Below are 14,268 nucleotides of genomic sequence, written 5' to 3'. Positions count from 1 at the left end.
TTTTGCACAAAAAAAAAAAACAGGGAGGGAAGTTTTTTTTTTTTTTTTCTCCCCTCATCTATTCCCTTTTTTTTTTTTTTTTTTTTTACTTCTCTGTTTTAATTCACTCTGATGTACCACTGGATATTGGCATAATGATTTTTAATCATACAATCATGTAAATGTTTCTTGTCTGGCAGATTTGAATATTCTATTTCCCTGCACAGGGGATAGTTATGTAACTTTGATGTGCTCTGCTGAGTAAATTGTAAGTCATTCAATGTTTGATGTTAAGTCAAATGAAGGATGCGGACATTCAAGGCAACGTTGATGATGGAGCAGATCCAGGGAAGCGTGGGCAGCCCAGCTGTTTCTCTCCTTGACATCTCAAGAAATTTGCTCATGTTGAAAGGGCTGATGTGGCGCGGTTTTCCAGTTGCTAAGAGAGTCAGCGTGCACAGGCAGAAACTGCATGCGGTGCGCTGTATGAAAAGCTCTTACTCAAAATTGTGTACCAATGTCTTGGCAGTAATCTGTGGCCAGTCAGTCCATTTAATCTTCATGTGACCCTGTCAAATCCAAATCAAACACATGCTGGCAAACTTCCATAAAAGGGTCTTACATTTCTGGTCTCTTTTGTTTTGAAGAGCCAAGACATTTCTCCCTAATCCATAACATCTTCAGTCTCCTTCTCTTCTCTAAAATGTCTTGTGTCACATTTGACTGTAACTCAAAGCTCGGCACACATTGAAATAATGAAATGTTGGGTAAATTGGGCACAGCGATGGCACGGGATTACGTTCCAACCATGTATGCCTTACAGGTTCGAGTCCTGGACTTTTGCCGCATGTCTTCCTTCTCTCTCACAACCCACTTTCCTGTAAAAAAAAACAGTTAAATAAAAACCACTGGAGCCAACAAAACCCTTGAAAAAATGTTGGGTGAATTCTTATGTGACTAAAAAAAGAAAAAAATATTGCTATGCTAACATGAGCTGTACTATCAACCTCCAAAACAAGTATGCTTAGCTGCAGTGCAAAGTATCAGAAGATAATCATATTTTGATGAACAATATATATAAAGGAGGGATTTGTTTCAAAAAAGGCACATTCCTTCTTCCGAAGAATACTGTGTAATTCTCAAAAAGAAATGAGTTTGATCCAATAAATTAACTACATGTACTCATCATGCATGATATTTATTTCTAATCATGTTAATTAGAAAAAAAAACATTATGCATGATTATGTGTAGAAATCATGCAAAATATGACAACAGAAAATTAGAAAAAATGCAAATGAAAAGAGGAAAGTTTATGTGCAGAGAGGAATGGTTAAATATCCCTGTATCTGTATGCTCCCTTGTTTAAAAAAACAGTTAAATTGAAGACTAAGTGCTGTGTTTAGACACAGGGCAGTTATATAAACATAGCAGTTATATATTACACTGTACAAAATGACTGATGTTTGTTTTTATTGCACAAAATAAGCTTGTCAAAGAGCAGTTTTTTTCCTCTCATGTATTCTTAAGACGTGCAAGGGTTTTCCTCATTATCTACTTGCAGCGTTTGGTGCTTAGTTATGCTTTTTTTTTCCTGCTGAGCCAAACACCAGCTCATCTCTCTTATCTGACTGACTGACTGACTGACTGACTCTCCTCCCCCCACCTCCCTCCTACCCTATTCTGTCCCTGCAGCGGCTCTGGGTATCGCCCTGACCAGTGGCTGCGCGACATCCAGACACTGTCAGCAACAAGAGCTGCCGGGGGTGCGAATTCACTGCTGCGACTCCGACCTGTGCAACAGCACCCCGCTGTGGCATCCGAGCACACTCCACTATGTCTGTGCACTGGGTGTCCTGCTGCTGAGGATGTGGTGGTGATGAGAAACTAGAATCGGGACAGGCATCACTGGATTGCACATCTCACAGGCTCAATGAGCGCGTTATTCGGCGCAGTGTTGCTTGAAAGCAGCTCTTAGAGATAGGTTCTGTTGGCTCGGACTATGAATCACAGAGAGAACGACCCATAAAACATGTTTGAGGAAAATAATTGTTTAACATCTTTCACCCATCAGAGATCTTCTTGTGCACTTGCACCTATTTAAATGTAGCGTCAAATATGACATTTTCTAGAACATTTATGTTAGAGTTTTACTGTCAGTAAAAAGAAGATTTAGCCCAGTTGTGTCCAAAGGCTGGTTATCCTGCATGTTTTAGTTCTCTTCCTGGTCCAGCACATCTGAGTCAAATGATGATGATTAGGGGGCATGTGCAGAACTTTGATATGCAGAGGAGGTGATTGGACCATTTGAATCAGCCGTGTTGGAGCAGAGACGTCCCTAAAACTGGCAGGACCCTGGCCCTTGAGGACTGGTGCTGAACACACATTATTAACCCATAAATCATTTAATTAATTTAAAAAAACACAACTTGAAAATAACCAACGAAAAACATAAATAACCCATAGAAAATGACCCATGGCAATGCTGATTTCAGCTTTACAAAGTCTTACTTCTACTTGAAGGCCTGTCTTTTTTTCTGTTTTAAGGATTTTGCTATATTTTTTCAAGATCAAACATACGTTTGGTCTGGTCTTTTAATGTTACGGGCTATTTACTTTATACATTAAAAAATATATATATTTTTTTTCAGTTTATGTCACAGCACTGCAGGCCAGCTGGTGGCAAGCAAACTTTATGTAAGTCTTCTGTGAAATATCTTAGTGAAAGCATGTAATATTGTGAATTACATCAATAAATGTTTCATATTTTTCAAAAGAAAGGTGATTTGACGCTGCCTTTATTTTTCATGGCAAGATAAGCAACTACATCAAATCCAGCTTTGTCAAATGTGTAAGTCTGAGGCCATCCTTATTAACTTGAAAACAACAGGTTACTCTGTGAGTGTAGGAGATCAATCTCTACCTCAAACACAGGGGTTCTAGATCTTGACATCTTTGTTTAGGAATGATGGTAAAATGCAGCGAGATAGATGGGGTTCTCCTACAGTACAATACATTATCCTATGTTGGCAATGCTCCAAACCAATCCATAAAAATTAGGGTCTAAATTTAACTTTCAACTCTCTACATTCCTTTAAATATGCTAATCAGACATGGATCTTGACCAAAAGAATGAGATTTAGATACAGATGGGGAAAATGAGATGAGATCAGCCTCGGAGATGAGGTTAGGTGCTCAATCATCCAAATGGAGTTCAGAATAGAGATGGAAAAGTTTCAGGAAGGTTCATAACCTCGCAGTCTTAGGAGTAACAGAAAGGCTTAGTATGATACAGTACAATACAGTATCTTATGGCACAATAATGCCTTACTGCCAGAACATATCTGAAATTTGTCTTACCTGGAACGTCATTTGTGGGATGTTCCTGGTATATTTGTCAAAAATGGTCCAAATAAAGAATACAACAGGCTCACAGGTGCACAAACAAAAGTTGACATGTTAAGTCCAATCAGAGAAGATGCTGTAGAAGACGTTGTACCTTTACAATTTTACTTTAACAACGAATTAAAAATAACTACATTTAGTTTAGCTACCGAGAAAGGATCACAGTTTTCATCTGTTGAATTAGGTCTTTGCAACCTGCAACTCCAGAGCCGAGGAAGGTTCTTTGGCTCTGTGGCTGACTATGTAAAACAATGGGATATGATAAAATAATGAAAGCAATTAAATATTTCCTATTATTTCGTTCTGTGCTCTCATAAAGGAACACTGACCTTACCCTATCCGCTCTGGTAAACTTAGTCTGGAACCACCAATGGTTTGTGTCAGAGAAATCAAAGAAGGTGGCCTGGACTCATGATTCACATTTTCTTTTACATCACATGGACACCTGCATGCATGTGTTCGATCTTACAGGGAAACACATTGCACCAGGATACAGCATGGGAAGAAGCAGGTCGGAGGAGAAATCGGAGATCCTTTTGGCAATGATCATGGGTCTCGCCTATTTCCAGCAAGTTGTAGATGTGGGGTACAACTTGGATAGGTCGCCTGACCATCACAACCTTAGACCTTTAGATTTTCACCACCAGTCAAGCATCTGGTGGTGGTCCTTGACAAAAAGTTCAGTCCATGAAGGCCTCAACTTTCAATCTACAGCATTTAAAGAAACAGTTGCAATTATCTTCCAAATTTCAAATCAAATCCCTACGTGTGCAGGTTATCATATTATTATTATTTATTGGTGTGTATGGAGTAAGTGTAAAGCAGCTTTTGCAGAAAAAATACAGCAGTGACTTCACAATCCACACATAAGGCCATAGACAATAAAGCTAAAAATTATTTTTTTATTTATTTGCATTCATAAAAAGTCTTACTTTGTTTTCTATATGGATTTAATGTTATCTCCAGAGATATTATAATATAAGGTTTAGGTTATCTCGTCCATTCTGACTCCTACTGATAGTGCCTAAACAGCAAATCGCCGCATACGAGGTTCTTTGTCCCAGAAACCCATTGTATAGAGCTGAGGAAACCCTGTGCCGTGAGCAGCCATCTTGAGCCAGGATAACCTGCAAACCTCTTCTGAACAGCTCCAAAACGCCTAAAGATTTAATTCCTGGTAAGGACAGACAATGGGGATTATTTAAATGCAACCTTACAATGGAATTATGTTGAATAAACATGGAGGCACACATGTTTAACTCAGTGATCTGTAGAAATTGGGTAGCATTAGCTGTATTTGCCAGGATACAACCAAGTGGAAAGCTAACGGAGCTTGTTAAGAGAATGGTTGTTTCATTTATTTAATAATGTGGACTCTTATCTAGTTATTAGTGTGGAAAATCACCTCTCATGTGCCGTATAACTTGTCTTCTTTAGGATCACAAGATACATTTGCAACGCGTCTATTAGCTGACAAATCACCCTGCTAACGCTAACGCTAGCCGACATTAGTCTGTTTAGTATTTGCAGAAAATAAAGCTGATCCCAGATTTGTTTTTGGCTTTCGATATTCTCACACAGTAAGAAATTGTCTTGAAGTGTGAAAATGGTGGCAAGTGCGTTCCGTCTTGTTTTTGTAGCGTTTGTTTTCGAGAAACACATTGACGTCAGCTAGGTAATAAGCTAGAGCTAATGCAAACTTCGCTTTCAAAACACCTAATCTAGAGCTGTTTGATCAGATTCGACCGTATGTGTTGTTTTTTCACTTCAGTGTATGGCTGCATTTCCTTTTATGTCTGCTTGCAGATTTTTTTTGTCTTTTTATGTCTCAATAAAGCAATAAACTAGTAAACCCACCGCTGTTTTTTGCCGGTTGTCAAGCTAATGTTAAGCTAACCTGAAATTTTCAGGTTTGAACATGTCAAATTAAAACATTTACGTCTATTACCCCACATGTTCAGTTCTGGATTCGCTGTTTGTAATTTTTGTGTATTTATAAAGGAGTGAAAATGGATAAATAGAACAGCATTATACACAGTCTACTGCTAACTCGTAGCCATCCGTGTATTAGCCACCTCTTTTGGTTTTGTTTTGAACAAAATAAAAGTGCTTATGTGTGAATATATACATTTTGAAAAAAATAACTTATTGTGGAGAAAGTTTTTTTTTTTTCAATTGAATATCTTTGCTAGCCATGTTTTAAAATGCTGCATCATTTCATTGATCTGTGCGTTAATCACTTAAACTACTGCGATCACATAATTTATTGTTTAACACGACATCGTTATTTAATATATGCGGAGTTTTAACACCGTACTGCAAGTTTTCATTAGGACTTGGTGGCACATGATTTCATCAAGGGGCCCTGCATGTCAAGTAGAAGTAGTAGCTACATAATTTGCATGCCACAATTTTTCTAATCCTTAAGCATTCATCCTTTTCGATTAAAAATGAATGTGGTGATTTATATTAAGATATTGCATACGTAATTGTTATTGCATACTTTTTTGCAGCGGCAGCAGCTTGGTAAAATAAACAGGAAAGGGTCGTTATAATGACATAAACAATAGACTGTAAGACCTAGTCTGGGAGTTTGGGGTCAGTCGACTGTTTTTCTACGGAACTACTCATTGTGGCATCGAATCAAATGTATTTAAAGCGCATTTACAGCAACCGGATTTAACCAAACTGCAGAATATTGCATTAAGTTTTTTTTTTTTACAACTTTGCCTGCTGTGATTTGACATCTAGGGTAATTTTATAATTAAACTTATGGAAAAGGTAAGGTACAGATAAAATACTTCAACAGAGCCACTTCTACATTTTTTTTTTTGTAAAATCATTTTTTTTATTAACAGTGGAGTAAAATAATGATAAGAAGTTAAACAGAAAACATTTTTCTTCAAGTTCTGTATTCTCTTGTCGTGATTGCAACAAACTCTAATATTGCAATTAAAACTTGATTCTATATTGCTCATCCCTTATAGCAACCCTTGATTTCTTTTAGACGTTTCCTGATGAATCATCACAAGTTAAACGAACCATGAACGGAAAAGGATGTGATCTCAGTAGAGGCCAATGAACTTCTTCACTAGAAAGAGACTTGATGTCTGAAAAGAATATGAAAAGTGCTGAAGCTGCATTCTGATCACATGGCCTTGACTTTTCTACATATTGATGAATACTCATCCTTTCTCTCTCTCTCTTTTTTTTTTTTTTTTTTTTTTTTTTTTTTTACCACAAATCTAGTTTTTACTCTTGCTGGGAATATGCACTCTAAGAGATTATCTCCCTGTCACACTTGGGATGAGGTGGGCACATGAGGGTCACGTGATCAAATTCTGTCAAAGACCTAAAGCGCTCTGCTGGGATGTTAAAGGCACTACACTGACTGGCTCATGGTCCATAATCACCTCAAAATTTGGATACAGAATTTTCAATGTCTGGGACACGAGCCATTTATTTAATAAACTTCCCTTTTCCCATCATGTTATGTCAGCATCTGACGTGATGAAATTAACTCTGATGGATAGGGTGAACTCTAGAGTCCTGGTGAACATATGTAGCTTAGTAAAACTGACTGTGTTCTTTATCATACTATCAAATTTGCGTTGAATGTACCTAAGCAACAGATGACGCATATATAAACACTTATTTTATGTTGTCCTAAACCACTACTGGTTCTTTTTAGCCAGTAGTGTCGGTGCTGAAAAGCAGGTCGGATTGCAGTTCGTGGAGGGCTTTCAGTGCGAGCCAAGTCTTTTCTTGGGCCATTAGCAGAAACACAGATTGTACTTGAACATCACAAGATGTTGATATGTAGGTTCACATTTAAAAGGCTTGTGCTTTTTCCACTTTTCATAAATGATAAAAAGTGGAGAAAATAGTAAAAAAAAAAAATGTTGTTTAATGTCAACAAAATTGCTAAGTTTTAAGCAACTTCTTAATCAAAAACATTTCTCTACCGCTGTGAGGTAACTGGACTGGACATGGGTGAAACGTTGCTTTCCAAGAAAAACCTTTGGAAAAAATCCAAAGCCTGAGGACCTGTTGTTCAAGACCATTTGGAAATGCAATTTTGGCTTCTTGGAAGCAGAAAAATGAAAGAAGCATGACTTGACTGATAGACACAGGTTTGTTCATGTTGCAGGTGTGTCGCAATAGATGAAAACCTGCACTTGTATAATATCCGGTTATGAGACAGTCAGGTTAGTTTATTTTAAATCTGGGCCAAAGTGTTTATTTAAGTCACTCAAAACAAATCGGTGTATACAATTCCAAAGTTTATTTGGTCGGAAAATGTTCATGTTATTTGTAGCCACGTCCCTTTGCTTCCAGTTTAGTACAAGCCTTTATCTGTTCTCTTGTCGCTTGTGTCATTTTCCTCCTGTGCTTATCTTATCTCGGCCCATCCACATTTCTGTGCAGTTGTGTCAGCAGTAGCCCAGCCAGTCAAACATGGTCACTTTGCTGCAGGTGCCGAAGTCTGAGCGAGTACGCCAGACAGTTCTGGGTTGTGATGTGGCACAGTGATGTCAGCTGCAGAGAGCTGCAGCTCAAATTAGTCTGAACCTTCACTTGCTGAAAAGCACGGCCTTCAGGCACACCAACTTTGAGCGAGGAGGAGGAGAAGAAGAAGAGGAAAAAATGGTCCTTTCGACAAAGTCTGATAGTATTTTCAGCCCCCAAAAAGAGCCTAAATGTCTGGAAATGGCTTCATGTAATCAGTGAATTTGATGTTAAAACTCAACTGAATTATCCTGCCTAATTATAGTGATCGTTTTTCTCACTTAATAAAATGAAATTACCACCCGACGATTATTTTTCAACTTTGATTGCACCACGTCTAGCTCACGCCGTCGGTAAATCGTGAGGATGACGTCACTGGAGTCGGTGGCAGCCTGCTCCGTTGCGAGTTAGAGTTCCCTCTCCCAGTGAAAGCTTATTAATCTAAAATGAGAATCTGAGAGCCACGAAGCCCTAACAAACCACTAATTCAGTCAACATGAGTCTGTAGGCGGCGAGGAAGATCCCTGGCGTTTTGTTGTGGGGGGGTTAAAGAAAGCAAGTTGAGACACACTTTCATCTTAAAAATATCTGGAGTTTTTGAGTAAACCTAAATGCTTTTCCATCCGTGTGTCGTCCACAGGCGGTGACTTTAAGATGAAAACTTATAGATTAGTTGCACTAACGACGGTGTGGATTAGTAAACCGGTGGAGCGGGGGCGGGGGGGGGGAGATCTTTCATGGATAATCGAGTGTGAACAGCAGATGGACGGTGTCAGAGCTTTTATCTATAGTTGTATCTATAATAGTGAATGTGTTCCTGTGTGATTAGAGGAAAGAAAGAGGTTCTGTTTAGTCCACCTTTATTTCAGGGGTTTATCATCATGCTGTGGCATTTCAGTAGCTATGACGTCACTGATTTTTCAAATCGGGATAAAAGACCGGTCAGATTTTTTTTTATTAGTTTCCTTCAGAAATCAACTCGGAGTTGAATTGATTTAAATTTTTGCACACTGTTAAGTCCAAACTGATTTCAGCTGTTGGTCCGAATAACCTTAGGAATATGTATCTGTGTTCATCTTACTGTTGTTAGCTGTTAAGTAGCTAATATTATTAGCTATTTTTAAATAATAAAACACATAAGACAAATATTAAAATTAAGTGTCATGATATCCAGTAAATTCACAGTTAAGGATTATTGTCAATATAGACATGCTGGTTTTAATTTTTTTTTTTTTTAGGGATGTAACGATAAAAACATTTTTTTTCATCATAATTATAGACAAATTGATCAGGGTTATTAAAAAAAGGACTATAAACAACGTAATATTTTTTGAGAATCTTGGAAATTGCATGGCAGTAATCATTAAATCGTTTTTCATCTCTACTCTGTATTAATGCTGCACAATATATTGAATTTACGTTATTGTGCTTTTAATATTCATTGTGCAAAGGAATGAATTGGTTTCACCAAATTGTTGCCTAATATTTCTCATGTGTGACCAGTTTGCGTTTCACACGTTGATGTGATATTTATGCAGTTGGGCAGAGTTTCAGAGCAGCAGATGTTCACACCGGACACAAATGACTTTGCTCAAAATGCCAAAGGTCACCGAGTGAAGGCGGGACAGATGAGAATGAGAGGACAAGACAAAATGGACGCATATCACAATCGCAATATTAACCAATTTTATCATCATTGCAGGATTTTATATGTGTATATCCTGCAATCTATACGTCAATGTGAATGTTTTTTGAGTGTGTGATGTTATTGACAGTTTGTCAAAATCAATACTGGTTGTCACGTTGAAGCTGGTATCTGTTATCATTCATAAGGCTGACGTACTCAGGAGTGAGTTTTTCTGAAAACATGCGGAACGAAAGTCATTCAGTCTCTGTTTTAGCGTTTATTTTTCCATCAATAAATATGAATAATGTGGCCTTCTTTAAATCTGATGTTGGCAGCTGAAGCCCAGTTCTTCTGTTTATGTCATATTTGCTGATTTGCTGAAAACGCCCTCTCCGTTTTCATTCCAGAGCCACCATGGCCACTGCACCATATAACTACTCCTACATTTTCAAATACATCATTATTGGTAAGTGACCTTGCTTAAATTGTCTGCTTTAAAAAGAACAAACAAAAAAAAACAAAAAAAACATTATACTTACATTTAATAAATGTCTTAATTCCTTTTACTGCTCTACATATAAGCCTTTTACTTTAAAATGCATAACATCAACAAACACTACCACTACTTTGTTTTTGTTTATTGAACTGCTGGTTACGTACTTGGCCATTACAGTTGGAAGCAGAGACCAGATGAGTGTAGAAATGTACAATTTATGGCAAAATGAGCCTTGCATTCATAAAAAAAAAAACATGGAATTCATAAACATCTTCCCCTTGCCCCCCCCTTTTTTTTTCTTTTTTTTTTTTTGTACGACGGCCTGTGTCTTATTAGTCCATGAGATGTAAAGCGTTGCTGTTGTATGGGGGTCAACACTGCAAGCTTGGATAGAAATGATAGCTCCTCTGTTTCCTTGGTTAACCTGAGTCTCTGTCTCTCTCTCTCTCTCTCATTAGGGGACATGGGGGTAGGAAAGTCCTGTTTGCTTCACCAGTTCACAGAAAAGAAATGTAAGTTCTTCTCGTGATTTTTAACTCCTCCGTGTGTCTTTGTGTGCACCTCAGTGCTTGCGAGGTTGCCAGAATATCTCTGGAGAGCCTAAACCTCTTTAGATTTCTTTTTTTACACCAGCGGATGTCGGCGGCGGAGCAGATGAATGGTAGCTCAACAGTGAGAGTCTCTTCTCCTGTGTATGAGCCAGCTGCAGCCTCCCATTGCCATTCAGCTCAGTTGTGTTTAGTGCCACTATTAAAAAGCCAGATGTAGTGTTTCTCATTCATGTCTATAATCACATCCTGGACGAATCCACACACACACACGATAGATTTTTTTTAAATATTTTTTTTTTTTGAAAAGGTTCATTTGAAGCAAAATTTAACCTTTTTTTGGCTTGTACTTTGCGTACAGCTTAAATCCTCGACGCACCTGCTGCCAGTTCAGAGGAATTCAGCTAAAATGCAAAAATGTATGTTTACCTTCATCCTATACAATTTACAAGGGGGGGACAAAAAGCATCAAACGTCATTTTGCAAAATGGATGAAAAGGTTCGATTCACGTCCAAATGCATAAGAGCCCGTTCAGTCGTGCACAGTCGGATTCAGATCATGAAATGCCAATCAGAGAAAAGTTTCCTCCGATTGCGTCATACATTTTCATGTGGCTGTGGATGATTTATTAGGTGCAAGGAGGACTGCGAACAATTAATACTTTATTACAATAGATCCTGCAGTGTCAGCAGGATTGTGCCGCTCGTGGCTTTAAAACTGTCATTTCAAAACAACGTAACATTTCACTTCCAAACTGCTGCCGTGTTTCTTCCGAGGGGAAAAACAAAAATGCTTGAGCAACAGGCCTTGTGCCTTATTAGGTGAGCTTTCAAGTAGAGCATCACGGCAAACTTAAAACAGCTTAAGAAAATTCTGGTGACTCTGACTTTTCCTGGCATCTCGTTTAAAGGATGTTAAACTAATAGGAATGACTTGGTAGAAAAATAACTTTTCAAAATCCTTTTTTATGCACTGAAGCTTAGCTTGCCGTGGATATAGACCTGTTCAATAAATTAGAATATTTTTCAAAAGTCAATTTATTTAAGGAATTTTATCACTTAAGCGAAACACGTTACACACAAGACAAAATGAAAATGTATTTAAAATTAGAATATTGCATCAGACTAATAAGAAACTTTTTAATACAAAAATGTAGCCGTAATTAAAAGTGTGTTTAGCCTTTCCAAAAGATACTTTTAATCTGACAAATGAACCTCATTGGAATGTGTATTCTAATTTACCGAGTGCGACTGTGGTTAATATCATCGTTCTTCAAAAAAAAAAAAAAAAAAAGCTACATAAGTAATGAAAGAAAAGCAGTGCAATAACATGGCAGTCAGCATGTGCTCCAGCAGTATTACTAGAGTGGCTCTTCATAATCAAAGCCACTCTGGAGTAAAAGAACTAAACTAAATACAGACAGATGAATGTATAGCTTGGCTACTATCTGGAGAGCAATTGAAATATAAAATCGAGTTAGGCTTATAAGGGCTGAACAAAATTCTGAATATCTCTCAATTTGCTTAGGATTTATAAGTTTAGTTAAACTTATTTATACCCTCCTAATTATGCTTGTAACGTGAATGGAAAAAAATAAAACCCCAACAAAAAACGGAGCACCAAACGAGGATGACGATGTACGAGGATTAGCAAAGAACAGTAAACGGTTGTATGTGATTATTAAAAAAAAAAAAAAATATATATATATATATATATATATATATATATATGATCTCACTTCAGTCTTTCTTGTTGTCCAGTTATGGCAGACTGCCCTCATACAATCGGCGTGGAGTTCGGGACGAGGATAATCGAGGTGAGCGGACAGAAAATCAAGCTGCAGATTTGGGACACGGCAGGACAGGAGCGCTTCAGGGCCGTCACCCGCTCCTACTACCGCGGGGCTGCGGGGGCACTTATGGTCTACGACATTACCAGGTAGGCTGCCGGTTCTCCTTTCTTCGCACTTTTTGCATGATTCTGACGTAAAAAAAAAAAAAACGAAAGAAGTTGGCATTATGTACTTGAACATAATGTGCATGTACGAGGAAGACGGAGAGCTGCAGCTGATTAGTGTCGGGGACGGTCTGTCCTCAGCTGTTTGATGGTATCGCAGGTTTGCAGCAGTTGCATTTGTGAATCTGTAAGTGTCCTCCACGGGGAAAAATATGCAGCACAAAATGTTGCTGCTGCTTTACAAATGTTCATTTCCTGTTATCAAAGGGTGTGCCTCGCAAAGACTTGATATTATCACGTTTTCCCCTCATGTGGCGTTGTCTCCAGCTTAGAAAGCATTGCTTGTTTGAGAGAAAACAATAGAGGATTAAGAAATCAGCGTTGGATTATACTGCTTCTGACGAACCCATTTAATCCTCAAATTTTTGCACGCCTGTCCATGTTGTCGTCCTGCAGGAGAAGCACTTACAACCACCTGAGCAGCTGGCTTACTGACGCCAGAAACCTCACCAACCCCAATACCGTAAGCATACACACATATTTACACTCTGTTATTGCATATAATAATACAAATTTAAAATATCTCTTCGTCTTTAGATTTTTTTTTTTTTTTTTTAGACTTTATTGTAACCAGGTTTTTTCCCCTTAGTTACTCCATCTTTTCTTCCTCTACCATTTTGTTTTCCTTCAGTTTTACTGGAAAAGCACAGGCCTGGTTTCTTAACTAGATCTTTCTTGGCAAATTTGATTAACTCTAAATCATCCAGCTCTCCATCAGAGAAGTCTGTGCTTGTGCAACAGGCCACTTCTATTTCAGGCTCCTTGAAATGCATCTGGTGTTTCATCCGACCTTAAACGGGACGTCACACGCTTCCTGCCATTAAAGTACGCTTTACTAAATGGACTTCAATGGCCACTATTAATAATTTCAAACGGAATTTACAGCTAATTATTCCACTTGAAAAGTTTTTATAGGATATGTCTTTAAGATTTTTTTTTTTTTGTTTTGCATATAAAGCAGATCAAAATCAGTTCAGACATAACACGCACTTGACGTGAAATGCATCGACAGTGGGTTACATGCACTTTTTTTTTATTTATTATTTTTAATGTATTTTTCACTGAAATTACTTCTAGAGACCATAACTTTTAGTGTGAATGCTCAACGGCTCCATAATAAACTTTGTGCTGTAGAACAATAATCCTAATATGTTAAGTTTTAATTATCTTAAGCAGCTTCTAAATTCTGACTCTGAATCATGTAGTTTCTCCATAAAGTTGATATTTCTAGAGATAAATATGAGATTGGTACATTTAGAGATCTTGCGATGATGCGGCTGCTAGGCAACCGACCCCTATGTCTTCCCCAGGCCGTCTCTGACCTTCTTTTCATAGATAAGTGAAGTCCAGCCTTCCTGCACGTTCTTCAGCCTTATCTGCTCACACCGCGTCAGATTTGTCCCCGACAGAAACGAGCGTGCAGGAGATCGTCTCACTCCTCCTCTTCCTGTGTCGTCAGGTCATCATTCTCATAGGAAACAAAGCCGACCTGGAGGCCCAGAGGGACGTCACGTATGAGGAGGCGAAGCAGTTTGCTGAGGAGAACGGTGAGCCAGACGCAGAATCAAAGCCCAAAATTTCTCAAGGAAATATTCCGATTTAAGGATTGAAAGTGGTTTTTCTTTTCCGTTTCACTGTTATGATTAACTTTCATGTCAGACCATAACCCGAGGTTTCAATTGAGGGGGG

The 14,268-nt window shown here is 38.2% G+C and overlaps 1 protein-coding gene across 1 annotated transcript in view; it reads left to right on the top strand.

Annotated features, from left to right (window-relative positions):
* Nucleotides 1–4,447: 4,447 nt before the first annotated feature.
* The window catches only part of rab14l (RAB14, member RAS oncogene family, like), a 15,018-nt gene continuing 5,197 nt past the window's right edge, over nt 4,448–14,268 (top strand). Inside the window, exons 1-6 of the mRNA XM_015027562.1 lie at nt 4,448–4,559; nt 9,926–9,984; nt 10,473–10,526; nt 12,324–12,501; nt 12,976–13,042; nt 14,039–14,126. Of these exons, the coding sequence (XP_014883048.1) occupies nt 9,933–9,984; nt 10,473–10,526; nt 12,324–12,501; nt 12,976–13,042; nt 14,039–14,126 (439 nt within the window). The 5' untranslated portion in view covers nt 4,448–4,559; nt 9,926–9,932. The remainder of the gene's footprint in view (nt 4,560–9,925; nt 9,985–10,472; nt 10,527–12,323; nt 12,502–12,975; nt 13,043–14,038; nt 14,127–14,268) is intronic.

Source organism: Poecilia latipinna, unplaced genomic scaffold (genome assembly GCF_001443285.1).
Source record: "Poecilia latipinna isolate Pla-1442-1.1 unplaced genomic scaffold, P_latipinna-1.0 Scaffold103, whole genome shotgun sequence".
In the NCBI taxonomy this organism is placed as follows: domain Eukaryota; kingdom Metazoa; phylum Chordata; class Actinopteri; order Cyprinodontiformes; family Poeciliidae; genus Poecilia; species Poecilia latipinna.
This window is presented reverse-complemented; position numbering and strand designations above follow the sequence as displayed.